Source organism: Ostrea edulis, chromosome 4 (genome assembly GCF_947568905.1).
Source record: "Ostrea edulis chromosome 4, xbOstEdul1.1, whole genome shotgun sequence".
Taxonomy (NCBI): domain Eukaryota; kingdom Metazoa; phylum Mollusca; class Bivalvia; order Ostreida; family Ostreidae; genus Ostrea; species Ostrea edulis.
In genome coordinates, this window is record NC_079167.1 from 53,818,562 (window position 1) to 53,838,878 (window position 20,317).

General features: G+C 36.3%; 1 protein-coding gene across 1 annotated transcript in view; it reads left to right on the top strand.

Annotated features, from left to right (window-relative positions):
- Positions 1-8,785: 8,785 nt before the first annotated feature.
- LOC125669605 (protein bicaudal C homolog 1-B-like) overlaps positions 8,786-20,317 on the top strand; it is a 45,553-nt gene continuing 34,021 nt past the window's right edge. Inside the window, exons 1-3 of the mRNA XM_048904240.2 lie at positions 8,786-9,146; positions 15,195-15,238; positions 19,832-19,901. Coding sequence (XP_048760197.2) covers positions 8,810-9,146; positions 15,195-15,238; positions 19,832-19,901 — 451 coding nt within the window. The 5' untranslated portion in view covers positions 8,786-8,809. The remainder of the gene's footprint in view (positions 9,147-15,194; positions 15,239-19,831; positions 19,902-20,317) is intronic.

Consider the following 20,317-nt stretch of genomic DNA (forward strand, 5'->3'; position numbering starts at 1 on the left):
CCTAAATTTTGAATCTTTGATAGGAAATATCTAAAAATATGTTTCCACAGAAAATCTTTATTACAACAAAAGTGCTTTGCAAGAAACTTTAGTCTAAATGATAACATTTTTAGATAGATATCAGCTATTTTCAAACCACCATTGTGTTTTTCACCAATTATTGTTTTATAAGATACCAAGTGTGAGCCAAAATTCCATAAAAAATTGGTACACTCCTTTTGAATACTGTCTCTAGCCCATTGTGGAATCGATATAACTGACAATGAGTACCATAATTTAGACATGAACAAGGTATTAATTAAAGTGGCTCTACCTTGAACTGCTAAGGATCTCTGTCTCCATAATTTAAGAGTTTGCTTAATGTTTCTAACTTTGTCTCTCCAATTTAAATTTTCACACTCTACTCCATTTTTGCCAAAATAAATACCAAGAATTTTCATGACACTTGTCTCAGAAACACTCAATGATATCTTTTCCTGTTCAAAACTTCTACCAGTTCCTATACACATTATTTCAGACTTGTGAATGTTTATTTTGGCACCAGATGCTTTTTCATACATGTCAAATACTTTGAAAACTTCAAAAACAGAATTTTTGTCACACACTGTCATTGTAGTATCATCAGCATGTTGAAACATCAACCCATTCTTTTCTGACATTGGTATTGGAATGCCTCTTATTACTGTATTTTGTTTCATGACATAATTCAGAGGTTCTGCTGATAAAACATATAATAATGCAGATATTGGGCAACCTTGTCTAACAGAATTTTTAATAGGAAAATATTTTGTTAAATGTCCATTACACTTTACACTACTGTATATATCCGTATAAAATATCTGTACCCATTTTCTAAATTGGGTTCCAAAACCAAATACTTCTAATACATCAAGTAAATACTCATGACTCACTCTATCAAAAGCTTTTTCCTGATCAATTTTAACCACATAACTCTCTAAATTATCCATCTCTACCATATCAATCACATCTCTAATGCTAACTAGAGTATCTGCAATATATCTTCCTATTATACAACAAGTCTGTGTTTCAGACACAATATTTGGTAATACCTGTTTCAGTCTATTTGCCATAACTCTTGCTATTATCTTATAATCTACATTGAACAGGCTTATAGGCCTCCAGTTTTTCAACAATTTCTTATCTCCTTTCTTCTTGTATAACAACGTAATAACACCCATTTTCATAGAGTTAGACATCGTTTGTTTTCTGTTAATTTCTTTAAATAAATTGAGTAGAATATCTCTTAATTGTGGTAAAAACATTTTATAAAATTCAACAGTCAACCCATCAGATCCTGGGCTTTTATTATTAGCCATTTCCTTGATTGTAGTTTCAATTTCTTCTTTGTTAATATCCCTTTCACACATTTCCTTATCATTTTCTTCAATTTTTCTATTCACATATGACAAAAACTGTGCCTTACTTTCAGAGTCAATTCGCACTGATGAATATAAGTTAGAATAGAAATTGTACTCTATTTCTAAAATTGAATCAATATCCTTCTTTATTTCTTCTGTGTCACTCAACAATTCTTTTACTGAATTTGATTCTTGTCTTCGTTTTTCTAAATTCAAAAAATATTTCGTGCATTTATCTGATTCATTTGCCCACTGTGCTTTTGATCTAAGTATTGCACCCTGACACTTTTCATTTTCAAAATCTGACAATTCTTGTTTGATTGCTTCATATTTTTCAATATCAACTTGTACTCCATTTGCTAAATTTTGTGAAATTCTTTGCATTTTGTTTTGTAAACCATAATATTCTTTATTTCGTTCCCTGGCTCTAGTTTTGCTAAAACTTTGAGAAAACTTTTTGAGCTTGTATTTCAAATTATCCCACCACACCAACATTGAATTTTCATATAATATACAATTTTTTTCTCTTTCAATAATTTCTATGATTTTTGTTTTATATGTATCATCATTCAATAGCAAATTATTATGTATCCACAACCCTGGTCCTCTTTCACAAACAGTATTATTCAAGTACATCACGACCATCGAATGATCGCTTAGTGTAGTTTCAACATAAAATATATTTCTAACATATGTTCTTATAACGTGTGAAACTAGAATGTAATCTATTCTACTTTGAACTAACATGTTTCCTACTAACATTTTTCTTGAAAAAACTTTTTCTCCTCTATTTCTACTTCTCCATAAATCTGCTACACCATGTTGATTCATCATATTGAACAGGGCTTTGTAACCCTGGTCATATACATGACGTGTCTTACCACATCTATCAATCTCTGCAAGTGTGTTATTAAAATCACCTAGTATTATAAGATTCACTGAATATGGAATGATACTAGACATATCTTGAAAAAAATTGGCCCTTTCTTTTGCAACGTTAGGTGCATATATGTTTATAATATCAAAATTTTCATCATTTTCTTTGTATTTTATATGTAGAAATCTACCATCGCACCCTTTTACATATTGAATATTATCTTTCAATTCATTTCTAATCAAAAAAGCTACACCCTTTGACGACGTCTCAGAGTTATTGTACATAATACTTCCTTTCCATAAATGTTTATATTTTTCAATGAAGTCATCTCGCCAATGAGTTTCTTGTAAACCAATGATATCATACTTCCTTTCATCCAATAAACTAAATATCATTTTCATCTTATTTACATTACACAATCCATTACAGTTCCACGAAGTTACTATCACCATGATTGTAATTAAGAATAAGAGTTTGTCCATTCTTTCCATTTCATTTATTCTTTTTTGCGTTTCTCTTCTTCTTCAATTTCTTTTTTCTTTTGCCTTTCCCCTCTACGATGATGATTTCATTTTCCGAATCTGTTCCTACATTAGAGTCACTCTCACTCCGCTCTTGAATCATGTTTTCACAATCTTGAGAGGCTTCATTCAATTCCCGTTCTTGAATTTCGTTTTCACCATCCTTAGGGGCAATTTTTATTAGTAGACATATTCACTTTATCGTTTTTATTCACAATAATTTGATTTTCTGTCGTCTCAGTATGTTTCTTTTGTTTTGTTTCCGCACAAATAAGTGATTCGTCTATATTTTCGTTCTCATGTTGCACCCCTTCGTTCGCCTCTTCTGTTTCCATATTTGTGTTACCCTCTAACACGTCCTCTTTCTCCACCTCAGACACTTCCAATTCATTGTTTTCTTCAGAACTGTGATCACTCATGCAACACTGGCATTTAGATGTCCATTCACCACACTGCTCACACAAGTGATTTTTACAGGCCCTCGCGTAGTGACCTTGCTGCTTACACTTGAAGCACACAAATTTTGGACATGCTCTAAATAAATGATCACTCGCGTAACACAGCGAACACACTTTCATTTGACCGTTATGAATACACCTATGATACTACTTTTGAAATTTCACAGTGTATGGAAAAGAGGGCATATGAGGAGGTAGTTTCACCCTAACGTACCTTGTTCCGTCAGCAATTGTAGTTCCAGGATAAAATCGTCTGTTAATAGGTGACAGCAATTCAACACCCATTGATGTTAAAGTTTGTTCAATCTCTCCATCATCTATGTAAGCAGGAAGGTGTAAAAAACTAACAATCAGTGAAGTCTGTACAACTTCACGACATTCAAACAAATCATTGCCAAGTCTTATTCCTTCCAGCAAATATTGTGTTGGTGCTTTTCCATCAAGAGTAAGTTCATACAAATTACCTGATTTAGGCACACATGCATAAAGAGACCCCAAACCACAGTTCTCATTGACGAATTGTATTATTCCCTCGGGTTTGATGAGAGAATTGTCTCTAACATTTACAACCACAGTGTTCTCACGACAGTACTTTCTGTCTTTGAATAAATTGTTTGATCCACCAAGATGGCTGCCACCCGACGTGGCTGCCATCTCACGTTTATGCACAATTATTTACAATGTTCTCAAAGTCTAACTATTTTACACAGAAAATTGAAACATATATACATAAAGCCTTCTGCAGAACAGCAGTCGGCAAATATACTACTCACAGTAGACGCAAAAAGGTAAATTTTCCGACACACAAAATTTCCTCGTGCTCACTACAACAAGTCTTATTCTAACCTACTGAGCTACTCGGCTAGGTATTTAAATGGAAAAGGAAAAGTCTAATATTGCTGCATGATATCGATTTTTTCATCCATGTTTTTAAAGGAAGTCATCCATTATGACGATGTAGAGTACTACCTTAAGGGTTTTTGGAAAAAATTAAGTTCTCCCAAAAAAGTAATTCAAGAAATCAATAGATTTTGTCATTTATTTCTCCGGGAGTTGAAGAAATTATTGCTTCTTACATTGTTTAGTACATTTTTCTAAACAAGATACCACGATTTACCTAAGTTTGAAAATTTTAAGGGGGGGGGGGGGCGCCGGCTGCACCCCCCCCCCCCTTAAATCCGCCACTGTGAATTATAGTACAACAAATGCAATTTTTTGAATTACTTCTTTATAATGGCTGATCAGCCGAAGTATTGCTAAAGAAAAAAAAATGTTTTGTTGTTTTGTAGACTATCAAAAGGCTTTTGATAAAATTGACAGAATTTATTTTCTGAATTAGCAAAAGGTGGATGGCGTTGATTGCCAAATGTTGAATGTAATAAAATCTATGTATGCTAATATAAATTTTAATTACATAGGGAGAACTCTAAATTTTAATAGTAAATTTCATAAAACACAAAGTGTACTAGCAGCATAGAGTAGAATGGGTTTAAGTTGTTTAAGAGCAAAAATGAAGTAATAGTATTTGAATATAAGTACAAAATTATCATTGTTTGATACATATATTGGGAGTACTTACTTACTTAGGCCTGTCGTTCCGTGAGGAACATAGGCCATCTACGACAGTCCTCCAACGAACACGATTCTGGGCTGCTTTTGTGGCGTCATACCAGGTCATGTCCTGCACTTTTAGTTCTACTTCTGAGTCACGCCTCCAGGTGTTTCTTGGACGTCCCCTCTTTCTCTTACCCTGTGGGTTCCAGGTCAGGGCCTGGCGTGTGGTGCTGGAAGGTGGCTTCCTTAGGGTGTGTCCAATCCAGCCCCACTTCCTACGTCTGATTTGTATATCTATGGGTTACTGCTCTGCCCTCTTCCATAGTTCTTCATTTGTGATCTTTTCAGGCCATCGGATGTTGAAGATGCGCCTGAGACAGGTGTTGTAAAATGTCTGGATCTTCTGCAGGGTTGTTTTGGTCATTCTCCATGTCTCTGCTCCATACAGCAAGACGGACTTAACATTGGAGTTGAGGATCCGCAGTTTGGTAGTAATGCGTATGTTCTTTGAGGCCCATATGTTCTTTAGCATGGTAAACGCTGCTCGTGCCTTGCCGATTCTTGACTTGATGTCGCGGTCTGTGCCACCCTGTCTGTCCATCACACTCCCCAGGTAGATGAAAGACTCAACTTCTTTGATGGGCTCACCACCAACTGTGACTGGTAATTGGACAGTGGTGTTGATCTTCATCAATTCTGTTTTCTTCAAATTGATCTTGAGTCCCGTTCCTGCTGATGTTGTTACAAGGTGAGTTGTTTTGTCCTGCATCTGACTGTGTTTGTGTGAAAGGAGAGCCAGGTCATCGGCAAAGTCGAGATCGTCGAGTTGCGTCAGGAGTGTCCACTGTATACCATTATTCCTGCCTGATGTGGTAGTCCTCATGATCCAGTCAATAACCAAGAGGAAGAGGAATGGTGACAGCAAACATCCTTGTCGAACTCCTGTCTTGACCTCAAAACTCTCTGACATCTGGCCAGCATGGGTAACCCTGCATGTCATGCCTTGGTAGGTGTTACGGATCAGGGAGACGAGCTTCTCGGGTACTCCATAGTGTCTCAGTATCTTCCACAGTGTCTCACGGTCCACGCTGTCGAACGCTTTCTCGTAGTCGATGAAGTTGATATAGAGGGGTGACTTCCACTCCAGTGATTGTTCGATGATGATGCGCAGACTGGCTATCTGGTCAGCACATGATCTGTTGCGTCTAAAACCAGCCTGCTGGTCACGGAGCTTTGGGTCCACTGCCTCTTTCATCCTCTCGAGAAGGATCCTGTTGAGGACCTTGCCAGGCACTGACAGGAGCATAATTCCCCGGTAGTTACTGCAGTCCCTCAAATCACCCTTCTTTGGTAGCTTAATGAGGATGCCTTCTTTCCATTCCTCTGGGACGTTCTCTTCCTCCCAGATCTTCTTGAAGAGGTTGTGCAAGATGTTAACAGCTGTCTCTGTATCAGCTTTGATGGCTTCCGCTGGTATCTCGTCAGGCCCTGCTGCTTTTCCATTCTTAAGTGTGGTAATTGCTCTCCTGATCTCTGTCTTTGTTGGCTTGTCGCAGTCGATAGGGAGGTCTGCATTGGCTGGTTGTATGTCTGGAGGCATATCTGGTGTTGGTCTATTTAATAGCTCTCCAAAGTGTTCTACCCATCTCTTCAATTGTTCTTCTGTTGTTGTGAGAGGGTTCCCGTTCTTGTCCTTCACTGACTTGTCTGTCTGCTGGAACTTGTTGGAGAGCTTCTTTGTGACCATATACAGTTCTCTCAAGTTTCCCTGTCCCGCTGCTTCTTCAGCTTGTTTGGCCAGATTGTCTATATGATCCCGTTTATCTTTCCTGATGCTTTTCTTGACTTCTTTATCTGTGGCTGTGTAGTCCTCTTGAGCTTTTGCCTTTGCTGCTCTTGTCCGGCTTGTGTTCAGTGCCGCTTTCTTTTCCTTCCTCGCCTCCAGTTTTCTCTTGGTATCAACAGATATCCACTCTTTGTGTTGTGCCTTTCTTCTGCCGAGAACTTCTTCACATGTGTCTCACCACACTTTCTTGATGTGCTGCCACTGGGTCTCGATGTTGGTATCATTGTTTTCTAGCTGGTCTTGTAGCGGCTGGAATCTGTTGGACAGGCTGAGGTGGAATGCTGTCCTCACTTCCTTTGTTTTGAGGACACTCACGTTGTACTTTGTCCTCATGTTTGTCATGTTGTTAAACTTTTTGAGGCGTAGTCTTACTGCCGTCATCAGCAGATGGTGGTCTGATGAAACGTCTGCTCCTCTCATCACCCTGACATCTTTCCATGCTCTTCGAAATTTCTTGCTGATGCAAATATGGTCGATCTGATTTTCTGTAAAATGATCAGGGGATCTCCATGTGGCCTTGTGAATCCGTTTATGAGGGAAAATGCTTCCTCCTATTACAAGCTGGTTAAGGGAGCATAGGTCTGCAAATCTCTCGCCATTCTCGTTCATGTAGCCAAGTCCATGTGTGCCCATGACTTCATTGTAGCCAGTGTTATCAGCTCCGATCTTTGCATTGAAGTCGCCCATAAGTATTGTCATATCTTTCTTCCCTGCTTTATCCAAGACTGCCTGTAGTTGCTGGTAAAAGGCGTCTTTCTTTTCGTCATCAGTGTCGTTGGTGGGGGCATAACACTGGATGATGTTCAATTTGATCTTGCTTTTCTTGGTGCTGAACTTAGCTTTTATTATCCGTGAGTTGACAGGTTCCCATCCGATAAGAGCGCGTTGTGCCTCCGGGGATAGCATCAGGCCTACACCTTCGGTGTGGGGGGCTCTCTCCGTGGTGTGTCCTGAATACAACAATGTTTCTCCGGTGGTCAGCCTCAACTGTCCTGTCTGTAGCCACCTCGTCTCACTCAGTCCTAGGAGACAAATGCTGTAGTGCTTCATCTCCTTTGCAACGTGTGCTGTTCTTCCTGCTTCATACATTGTTCTGATGTTCCAAGTAGCGAGTCTGATGGTTTTCCTGGGTGTCAGAAAGGGAGTCAGCCCTGCAGCTTCCTTTCGGCTTTCATTGCACAGCATCATAGTTCCTCTTGAAGTAGGCCCAATCTGGCCCAGGTTATGTTGATTTTGGTTTGTCGTTGATGCTTCTGTAACTTGACTTTTTTATAGGTAGGGTTGTTGGCCCTGCGCAAACCTCTAATAACCTCGAGGAAAGGTGGTTTAATTTTGGAATTTCCTTCCTAGACTGCTTTCCATCCCTGGATATTGAGCACAGTCCGCCCATTGGTTTTTATATCAGTGATTTCCTTCACCTAGCCTTTCCCATAAGTGGGTATGGCCGCAAGGCAGCAAAGGTTTGGAATCAGAGTTTTCCTTCTCTTAGATGAGCTGTCCTCCCAGACTGATGAGCCCCATCTACCCAAAGCACTGGTTTTCAGGCGCCAGGTAAACCGCCTTCATCCCTTCTCCTATCAGTATTGTAGCAGTTCTGCCGGGCTTGATGCAAACCACACGAGCAGGCTAGGAGCTGGACTTGGTTGTCAGAGGCTATTAGAGGCGCACGCCATGAGGAGCATTTTATAGACAATGGGAGCTTATCCCCATCACCACCCCTCGGCTATGACAACTTTTGGGAGTATTGCAAGCAAAATACGGATGTGAAGTTCAGGAATAACACCCAGCAAATTCACTTCGATTTTTGTATTTAAAAAATAATAATAATAATAAACATTGCAGTAGGTGTCAAGAAAAGCACTGTATCGATGATTGTATATTACATTGGGACGGGAAATGCAAAATGTTGAAATAATTGTTAAAATTGTTGAAATATTTGTTGAAATTGTAACAACGTGATAATTGTGTACCAGTATCAAGTAATGTATATCAAGAAAGGTTGGATGTACATGAGTTGGATACGTTTCCTCGTTGGTTGTCCTATATAAAAGAATTAATCAATACTTTAGGTTTGGGATACATATGACGTTGTAAAGAACGTTTTAAAAATATTGGAAATCAGTTTTTATTGGAAGGGAAGCAAAGGTTAAATGATATGGTCAAACAAGTAGCTTATGGTTATTTTGAAACTTCACCCAAATGTCATCTGTACAACTATTTCAAACTGTAACTTTGTATCCCATCTCCTCGAAAGCTTGTTGATCCGCCACCGCTTCAATGTTTACAGATCGGGTTCGGCACGTCACGAAAGGGATACCCCAAATACCCACTTCCGTTCTGTATTTAGGAAAGAAAAAAATGACATGGCGGATAAACAACAAGTGCAATCAGATATTGTGTCGGGATCCCAAGAACATGATGCCCCCAAAGCAGGCAGAGATGAGTTGGACCCTGGTTGTATTGAAGAAAGATTTCGTGTCGACCGCAAAAAACTGGAGCAGATGCTTCAAGGTAGTTTCTATTTGTGCTGACAAGCTCACATTCTTGTTGTACAGAGTATTTCAGTCCAAAATAGATCAGGACTGTGCAGACACTGCACTGGACAGTATTGGCACAACTTATATGGATAATGTAATGCTTCTATGGATTTTTTGAAATCCCTTGGTAATTTTTAAAATGAAAATTTCAACATTTTAATTTTTTTTTTTTTTTTTTAGAGAATTTTAAATTTTATAGTGACTAAGTGAGACATTGCTACCGTTAGAACTAGCGCAACTACTTATAGACATATATATATTTGTATAGGCACGGAATCCAAAAATGTTTCCCCAGGGAATTGGATTCCACCCCCATGCCATTTTTTAAGGAGTCCAATGGAAACTAGGACCTATGTTTAGTATGTAAAACTGTCAACTTGTGAGCGCGTAAAAGTAGACAAATTTATTTTCTACCACGCTAAAGGGTCGCTGGGTTTAGACACTGAATTCCCCTCCCCCACCTGACATAGCATCTACCAGTGGATTTAAAGAAGAAAATCTGTAGTGTAAAAAAAGATTGCATTGTAGAATAACAAAACAGCCTATAGAATGACCTAAATTACTATAATTCACCGCAAATACCAAAATATTATTGAAATTATCAGTAAAATGGCTGAAATTACCACAGTATCTTCTTACTAGTACATTTTCATCTTATATTGAAGTCATTTTGATAATTTTAGTGAATTACATAGTAGTAATTTTGGTCATTCTATGAACCCCTAGTAGAAATCTTCAAAGATATCTATTTAAGGATAGGCAGGATACTGACCATGTGATTGAAATATAAAATGTCATAAACTCAATATCATAGGATACAGTTATAGAATGCAAATTGGGGAAATAGCAAATTTATGGTCCATCCCCACTAAGAGTCACAAAGGCTCTATTTCCTGAGATGACAAAGCTGCAAATGGAAATCGCTTTTTTGTTAATGGGGACCATAAATTTGTCATTTCCCAACCTACCTATTCGGAACCAGTTTTATTATACCGAAACAATCTAAAGAGATTGTTATTATATATGATGATTGAAAGTAGTTATAGCAGTATGAGAGATCAAAGTTGAATGTCACCATAGTTTTAACAGAGATGTAATTTTGAGTACTTCATATTCCCATGATTCATCAAGGCACAACTCTTTGGTTTGTAAGGACTTTAATTATTTGTGTAATAAAAAGTACATTTTGTTTCATAAAAACATGCATTTATTTCTTTAACGAAATTACATTTAAACTCATTGACATCAAATTTAATAAATTCAGGGATGTGCAATTACCAATGCCCAGGGCTATGGTTTTAGAGGCCGGGCGAGCAAAAATCACTGCTGTGTTAGTCCGACGGACTAGTAAATCTAAAGTGAAAGTAAATGCATTATTCGTTGTACAACTGTTAATTTTATGTTGACCAACTTTATGTGCAAATTAACTTTATTGCCAAGTCAAGTTTAACGTACATGTATAATGCATTGCGCATTGATGGTAATTGTCAGTTTAGTGACAAAATGGTTAATTTGATTGGTTTGTTTTACATCCTGTGGATAATTTTTCATTCATTTTAAGACATCACTAGTTGTATATGAAGTACCACAAATTTAGACCCACGCTTATTGCTTACTGTCGTAACAGTGAGGATTCTTTATCATGACAATGCTTGCCGCGACATGGGACCTCCATTTCTAAGGTCATATCCTAAAGACCCATGATTCTCACTTCTAAATGCTGAGCATTGGTGAAGGACAATCACTACTTATGTTTACATCTTAGGTTTGACACAGTCATGGGCTCAAACTCATGACCTCCTGGTTATGAAGCGAACGCTCTACCACTGAGCTACCATGACCGGTGTGACAAAATGGAGAATTAGGTCGATGTTTTCAGGATCCGTGTTTCGCTGTTTGCTCTGTCCTCAATTTTGCAATCTTTGTAGTTCATTATCTTTTACCTTATTGTCACTTAACAATTCTGAAGAGAAAACGTTAGCTAGACAGATACAGTGGACAACACCACAGGACTGTTGTACTTTGATGATGAGAAAAATCTCTTGCATTGCAAAAAAGAAGTTAAAAATATAAAAATTGTAAAAAAAAAAGAAGTAAAAAATAGATCAAGGTATCGCAAAATTTATAACTTTTCTGAACTTGAAGATTGTTCACATTCCCTGTAGAAAGTATGAAATACCTTAAAATCAGGGCTTGAAGCTAACTTTTTATGTCACCAGTCCAATCGGACTGATGGGGTATAATTTCAACCAGTCCACAGACAATTTTACCAGTCCAACAGCTTTCCAGAAATAATTAAACATATTTCGTTAATGTTATTAAAATGAAATTTAACTCAATATACCTCAGACAATATTGTAACACTTAAATGTGGGATTTATATTTACGAATCAGATTCGTCTGATATCTACAGATCGAAGCATACCAAATGTGTGTATAATATTTCACAAGTATATTTTCCAAAATGATGCTTTAGAAAATTAACCAGTCCCATCGGACTGACTAAAACAAATGTTGGTCAGTCCGCAATACCTTTAGCCAGTCACAGACTGACGGGCATATGTTAATTTCGAGCCCTGTTAAAATTGTAATTAAACTGAATCATTCACCACTTGGCCAGAAGCTATCAAACAAATTGTTTAATAATAAAAGATATGAAACTGACCATTGTTTGCATATTTATGTTTCAGCTTGCATATATATATATCAACTCTATTTTAGGTGTTTTGCTATACATGTATTACTGTTTGTAAGTACTTTATGGGCTAGTAACTGGTGATCTTGGGCTAGTAACTTTGTTACTGCCACTAGCCCCTGGGTTAGTAGTTAATTCTTTGAATTGCACACCCCTGTCAGATAATGGTAGAAAATAAGATAGAAGAAGTATTGCTAATGTGAGACTGTTAGTGTACCAAGATGAAAATATTTGTCCTGATAGAATTCATTATCACTGCTTTTGATAACTAAAGATTTACAGGACATAGTTCAGAGTTTAATATTTCTAGTTTAGAGTGTATCACTTCAGAGTTCTAGTTTAGAGTGCATCACTTCTAGTTCAGAGTGCAACACTTCTAGTTCAGAGTGCATCACTTCTAGTTCAGAGTGCAACACTTCTAGTTCAGAGTGCATCACTTCTAGTTCAGAGTGTAACACTTCTAGTTCAGAGTGCAACACTTCTAGTTCAGAGTGTAACACTTCTAGATCGGAGTGTAACACATCTAGTTCAGAATGTATCACTTCTAGTTCAGAGTGTAACACTTCTAGTTCAGAGTGTAACACTTCTAGTTCAGTGTGATCCTTCTAGTTTATAGTGCATCACTTCTAGTTCAGAGTGTAACACTTCTAGTTCAGAGTGTAACACTTCTAGTTCAGTGTGATCCTTCTAGTTTATAGTGCATCACTTCTAGTTCAGAGTGCAACACTTCTAGTTCAGAGTGTAACACTTCTAGTTCAGTGTGATCCTTCTAGTTTATAGTGCATCACTTCTAGTTCAGAGTGCAACTCTTCTAGTTCAGAGTGCAACACTTCTAGTTCAGTGTGATCCTTCTAGTTCAGAGTGCATCACTTCTAGTTCAGAGTGCAACACTTCTAGTTCAGAGTGCATCACTTCTAGTTCAGAGTGCAACACTTCTAGTTCAGAGTGTAACACTTCTAGTTCAGAGTGCATCACTTCTAGTTCAGAGTGTTTCACTTTTAGTTCAGAGTGCATCACTTCTAGTTCAGAGTGTAACACTTCTAGTTCAGAGTGTTTCACTTCTAGTTCAGAGTGTAACACTTCTAGATTGGAGTGTAACACTTCTAGTTCAGAGTGTAACACTTTAGTTCAGTGTGATCCTTCTAGTTCAGAGTGTAACACTTCTACAGATACTTTTGTTGTGATACTTAGGTGACCTTTTAGGTCCATGTTAACTCACAGAGCCAAAGATCTTTTGATCAAGATTTGTTGGCCATTTTTGAGAACATTTATTTTCATTGAGTTGAATTTTTATGTTCTCCCTCAATTCAAAGAAAAGGGGCATATTCCTTTGCATCGGTCAGTCTGTATGTTGGTCGATATAATCGCTCAATATCTTATGAACCATTCACTTGATCGTAATTATATTTCATATGTGGGTTAGTTATGAGTAGAAGAGGACCTATTGATTTTAAGGTCAAGGGTCATTCCACTATGGACGTTGGAAGGTACTGTCCGTTAAATATCTTTAGAACCCTTTTCTTGACAGACATCAAACTTGGTACACTGGTATATTGTGAGGAGTAGATGACCCCTATTGATTTTGAACTTGCATGTCAAAAGTCAAGGATCAATCCACTCTGGACAAGGAAGATATTGTCCGTGCAATATCTTGAGTTGTTTTGGTACTGCTATCAGTTAAATGATGCATGTGCATAACCCTTTTCAATTTTACTCCGCGGGGGACATATGTTTCTTGTTATAGTTTAGAGGTATAGATGGATATTTCCAGATAAATTATATCAATAATTGTGATATGTTGCAATATTCAGGCTCTGAGCACATTGTGATGATATCATACAATTCTTGACATTTTTTAGGTCAATATGATATGCTTTAACTACTCTCAAAGTACATGTACAATATTGTACTTCAAGGGTAGTTAAAGCATCTTGTTGAGCAAGAAAATGTTAATAATTTTTTTATCATATGATAGAATTAACTCAAGGCATCAAAACTGACTACTAGAGCTTATGAAATGATTCCAGTTTGGTCGTCTTTCTCTACAGCTGGAGTACAAGACCTAGTTTACATTTATTAGAGGCACAAGTTCTCACTGGATAACCAAAAGATAATAGGTGACCTGTGACCTCAATCCAATTATATAATCAATTTTGGATTTTATTTTATTTTTATTTTTGTGGCCTGATTTTGTAAAAATCGAATGTTATGTTCCCTTCGAAGGCATGGGGAAGTGAGTATAACAGTCTGTTTTTTTCTAGTTTGTTGAATCTCGGCCAATTAGAAAGTTCAGAATTATTGAATTTTATTATAATGATGCAATATATTAGGCTCTGACCATGTATTTTGATGAATAGAATAACTGAAGATTTATTTCTCTCTCTTTTTTTCAATTGATAAATGTATTTTTAAAAAAAAAAACAAAGTAAATCACAAATGATCAGTTTAGAGGGTTTCATAAGTGCTTGCCTTTCTTGCATAATTAGCAGAGATTTGTCTGGATACCACCAAGTGATTTACATTCATGTAACACAGCTTGCAGACAGCATCATTTTGAAAAGAAGTCTATTTTGCAAAAATCAAAATATAGTCCTTCAAAATTCAGCTTTTCCCCTTTTCATTTTTTGACATTTTTTGTACTCAGATTTATTTGTGTCATCTCAAGAGTTGCACCATTGGAGATTTTGTATGTGACTTATAACAGCACTATGTATCTATGTATGCACTATTGCATTATCACCTGCATATGTGTTTATATCTCTCAATTGATTCGATAGGCAAGAGCTTGTTCTGCGTATGACCAGTTTTTAAATTGAGGCAGGCTACTGACAAACAAGTTGATGGTGCATGGGTTTCAACCGACTCATTTAAAGTCAGCATTTCACAAATTCTATGGTTGTTATAACAATCTAGTTTGCCAGTGCAACCTATCATTGGGTCAAATGCTCTCTGGCTTGTTTCAAACCGATTGACAAGGCTGTTCTTAGCACACTGATTTTGACTACATATAACTCTGTTTACCTGATCAAGATATAGGGCTCATGGCTGGTGTGACCGGACAACAGGGGATGCTTACTCCTAGCACCTGATCGCACCTCTTATATATCCAGGGGTCTGTGTTTGCCCAACTCTCTATTTTGTATTGCTTTTAGGAATTATGAAATTGATCACTGTTTGTTATCTTCATCTTTCATGTGGTTATGTCAAATCATTCTTTTTATATTATCCATATTTTTTACACACTTTTATATCATAAATTGACAAAGGATTGTATAGTTTTTCTGACATGAATATTTCATTTACCATGATTGTATGTTGTATTTTCAGGGTCGACGGAAAATGATGAGAATGCAGAGGAGTTTTTCCAAAGGGTGAGGAAGACTTTTGAATGTGGTTTTAAAGGGCAAACGATTTTGAAACATTGTTTGGCATTAGTTTCCTTGCAAATACTTCTTAATGCTCATTCAAATTTATTGAAAAGTTTATATTTGTGTCTCGTGTTATGAATTTACATTTGATTGGTAGAATGTTAGGGAATGAAAATTCATTAAATTATGTGAAATAAACAACAGACAATGGAAGTAAATATCAATACACACATTGGAAGGGTGTACCATTTTGTAAGTACCAGTGCTACCTTGAAGTTGTCTTTCATCAATTCAAACTGAAAGGCATGGTCTACGTTGGAGAACATTTACCTTATTTGGGCATGCCCACGTTTACATCTATGAAGGTAGACAGACTTATGTTTGTTTTTCTTATGGGCCATAAACAATTATTTATATTACAAATCGCATTAACAATTAATTCTTAATCTTACTGATATGACTAGATTTTTAATTTGCAATTTTTTTGCAAAGTTCTTACTTTCTACAAATTCAATAAAACAAAATTGAAGAAAATTATGTTGAAATTCGCTGAAATGTCTCTTTTAAAGGCTAGGATTTTTATACTTTGGGACAACATCAGGTAAGGGGAGGAGCTTATTTTTACAGGTATGGTGCCATGCAGCCATCTAATCACTATAAACAGGAAGTAGTGATCTCAATAAAAACAAAGCCAACTTGTAATTTGAATCAGTTTTGCAGATTCAGTTTGGAGTTTGAAAATTCATGAAATAGAATTCAGAAATTTATTTCATCCTTTAATTATTGATCATTTTTAAAGTTTTGAAATAACTTTATAGAACTGTCAATTCGTCTCGTCACACACCAGTATTAATTTGGGTCTGTCTGTCCATCTGCCTGTCACACTTTCGTTTCCAGACTATATCTCTGAAAGTCCTTAAAGACCGAGAAAATCCGCTCGCGTATTCGCATACATATGTATGCGAGTACGCAAGCGGATCTAACATGTAATTTTAATTAGATTGATGTAACTGTCAACTTATCGGAAGAGAAGTTAGCCACTATATGGGCTCTTTCTTGCGTATAATGGTTGGAATTGGGATCCAGAGGAAGAATGAATTCTTCGTCTGGACCAGTTATCGAAGGAACTGTCAGAAAATCCGAATGTCCTGACTGTTTTTGTAGGCCATGCGTTATGGATGAGTCACACAGACAACTTCAGTAACCAGAGAATTCTGGTGTGCCGTCCAGAAAAACTAATTCAAACTGAATAAAACTTTCTGAGCAGTTTTGGAATATATACATGTAGTCATCATGGGGCGTGGGACGATGATCGGTACATCAGCTGTACATAGCCAGAAAATCTGCCGCAGTACGCAGGAACTCCCATCGAAAACAGTATGTTTGGCAGTCCATCGTCGGATACTGGGCATCTGACGGAGGAAGTCAAATGGATATAAGAAAACTTAGAATGAAGAATATTCTGCCTAATTTTTCAATGGCTAACGTTCTCTTTTATATTATCAACGTTTCGATTAACTTGCACAAGAAAAAGGACTACCATGAATTTTTCAATCTTACAAAAAACGTACAGGTAATGCAGGTAACACAGATAACATCCTGTGTATTTGGGACGGTATATACAAGCTAGCAGGGTTTCCACATGGTTCGGGGCTTCACACCTGCCTTACACCTGCCTTAAATTAGCTCCCCCGCCGCTGCCCCCCCCCCCCCCCCCCCCCCAGCACTTAACTTACCTGAGGAAAACCTTGGCCTTTAAGCTTTTGCAATGAAATTTCATACAATAATTTCATATGGATTGAAGAAGATCCCTCTTGATTTTGAGGTCAGAGACCATTGTTAGACATTCATATAATATTACTTTAAATGGTTTCCAGATAATAAACTTTATCTCCAAGCTTGTGTAATGGCATTCAAGGTGATGAATCTCTATAACATGAGGAAGATGTGTATTGATTTTGAAATCAAAAGGTGAAAGGTCTAGGTCAAAAATTTATGGTATTTTAAAAATCCTTACAACTGGTGACTAAGTGTTTTAGAAGAATAATAATAAAGTTTAAACATGCCAATTGACATTGCAGTAAAATCGATGAATTAGTGAAGGAGTACCTACATATTGGAAAGTCTTCTTTTAGAAATTGATGAAAGAGTTAAAAACATTGAACATGATCATTATCAGCAGGTATCAAAAAGACTGTTGATTATCTTCAAAACCCTTGAGGTGACCCATTCTCAGTTGTGCTTGTGTGGTTATGTTAATCAATACTTACCTCATTGATTTTGATCTTGACTGTTTCAGTTTCGACCAGGTAAATTTGAGGGTGGGGATTAAAATCTCTGCTGCTAAATGCACATTGATATATCTTTTACAGAAATCGTGTAACCTGTTGTCTGTGATCAGTTTGTCTTTTTCTCCATCTGTTAGATCTATTAAAACTTCTTCAGTGGAGGGTTATAAAAAAAACCTGAGTGAAACTTTTCTGATAAAGATTTGTCCAATATCAGTCTGTCTGGCATGAAATTCCTCAAGCAGTAAATATGCACCTCAAACATTTTCACCCTTGTGTCAAATTCATTTCCACCATTTTGATAACAAAGTGAAACCAGAATAAATGAATTTTTAACCCTGACAGTTATTCTTTTAAGCTTCAAACATTGAAGAAAATAAACTATTACAGAGTAACTATATTTCTAAGGTCACTAGGTGGAAAATAATTAATTGTGATGCAGTTGAATCATGATTCAGGGTCCCTGATTTGATGTTCAATTCATTCTGGATCAATTTTGATTCAATTTATTCAAAAAATATAATGCACATTTCCTATGGACTCTCTAGTTGGTCAAATCAGGTTCAACCAATGTTTACAAAATGGATGCTGAACAAATTGTGGGATATTGTTAAAAAATGCCAACTCAAAATTAGTATATAGATTTCTTGTATGGTTTAAAGATAAAACTGGCCATATGCAAGATATGTTACACAGGCGTTTGTAGCAAGACGGAGATCAGTGCCATTTACTTATTGATAAATGTTTGCATAATCAATATTGTAGGTTATGGAATCGAATCAAAAATAATTTAATTGAGACTTGCAGCACAAATTTTATCGATTTGTAAATGTGCTGTATGGTTTCATCCCCCATAGTGACCTCCTCCCTTTTGTCAACCTTCCTCAAATAATGCTACTGAACTGGTGGTTTAGATGGTATTTAGATTAGGATTTATATCATATATATAAATAATGTTTTATTTAAGAAATGAGTTTCATTTTGAAAATCCATTAGGGTATGATTTGTCATGCTTCAAGCCGCCATATTTGAACGCTTTATGAAAACTATGCTGGCATGAAGCATTTGCAATTCATACCATCATGTATTTTCAAAAATGAAATTCTTTTTTTATACATGTACAATGTATTTACATTATACTTTAATTTCTGTCAGAATTTACAGCTATTAGAATAGACATACTATATTTATCAATTTATCAATATATTTATCATGTGTGCATTGTTCACTACTGCATTGCATTCATGAAGGAATGGACATCATTACAATTTGTAAAAATATTAGTTTGAAAGACAAGAGCATTGGAAATGTAAATATTATCAAATCAATCTTATATAGACTAATTGCACAGCTGCTTAGGAGAAGTATTTGATATTTTTAGCTTTGAATTAATCACCTCTAAATGCTAAAAAAAAATCCAACCCCCCCCCCCCCCCCCAAAAAAATCAAAAAAAAAAAGAAGAAAAAAATGGTATACAGGTGATTCTCGATGGCTCGAACTTCCGTCTCTCGAAGTGAAATCATCAGGTCCCGATTTTTTTCTCTATATAACAAAGCAAATTTACTATCGATCTCTCGAACGTTCAATCTCTCGAAGTTTTATTAAGGTTCCTTGAACTTTGAGTTATCTAGAGTCACCTGTATCATTTTCTGTGAAGTATTCTATTCTTTTATTGCATATTATGAAAGCCTTCTTTTCATTATGAAGTCCACAGCAGGTTTGACATTATTATGATCAAGATTAATGACACATGAGAATAAAATTGTCATTGTATTTATAGGGGCTTTCAACATAAAGTGGATTCATAATTACATGAACCTAACCTTTACTTTCAAGGTCAGATGACCTGAATTAATTATTGACTTTGAAATTGGGAGTGATTGATAATCTGTTTGCCAGTAATAAAAGAAATTTTAAATACATATGCTAAAAACTATAAACTTTTTGATAGGATATTTGGGTCAATGTTTATATATCAGTCATAATGTCACAAAATTTGCAAACTTTTTGTTAATCATAACAATAGAATGCCCTGTCAGATAGTGAGTATGATTTATGATTTGTCTCCCTTTGCAAATCTTTTACAACTGATAGGCCAATGAACTCTTTTGGTAAAGTTATGCATATGGAAACTTGATTTCTCAGATTAACTTTAATATTGTGCAGAATGTTAGAATATTTTCAGGATCTGATTATCTTCAATTTTTCTGCATATGGATTGTTGATACACCAAAATGATAGAAAATGAATTAAGGCACCTTTGGAGTGTAATGTTCACTGTTCACATACATTTTTCTCTATGTATAGGTCATGATTGAGAGCAAGACACAAATTACTTGGCCTTCAAAGCTGAAGATTGGAGCCAAGTCAAAGAAAGGTTAGTACATGTATACAAGCATAAATAGACTGTAGTCAGTCAGTCGGTAGACCACATGTTGTTTGCTAAATATCTTGAGAACCATTCACTTGGTCATAATGATATTTCATATGTAGATTGGTTATAATTAGAAGAGGATCCCTATTGATTTTCAGGTCAAAAGGTCAAGGGTCAATCCACTCAAGCCATAGGAAGATACTGTTCACTCAATATATTGAGATACCTTTCTTAAACAGACATTAAACTTGGTACACTGGTACATCTTAAGAAGTAGATAAATCTATTGATTTTGAGGTCACATGGTCAATGGTCAATCCATTCTGGACTTTAGGAAAATACTGTGTACTCAATATTTTTAGAAATCATTTGCTTGATAGGTATCAAACTTGGTATACTGGTACATGATAAAGAGTAGA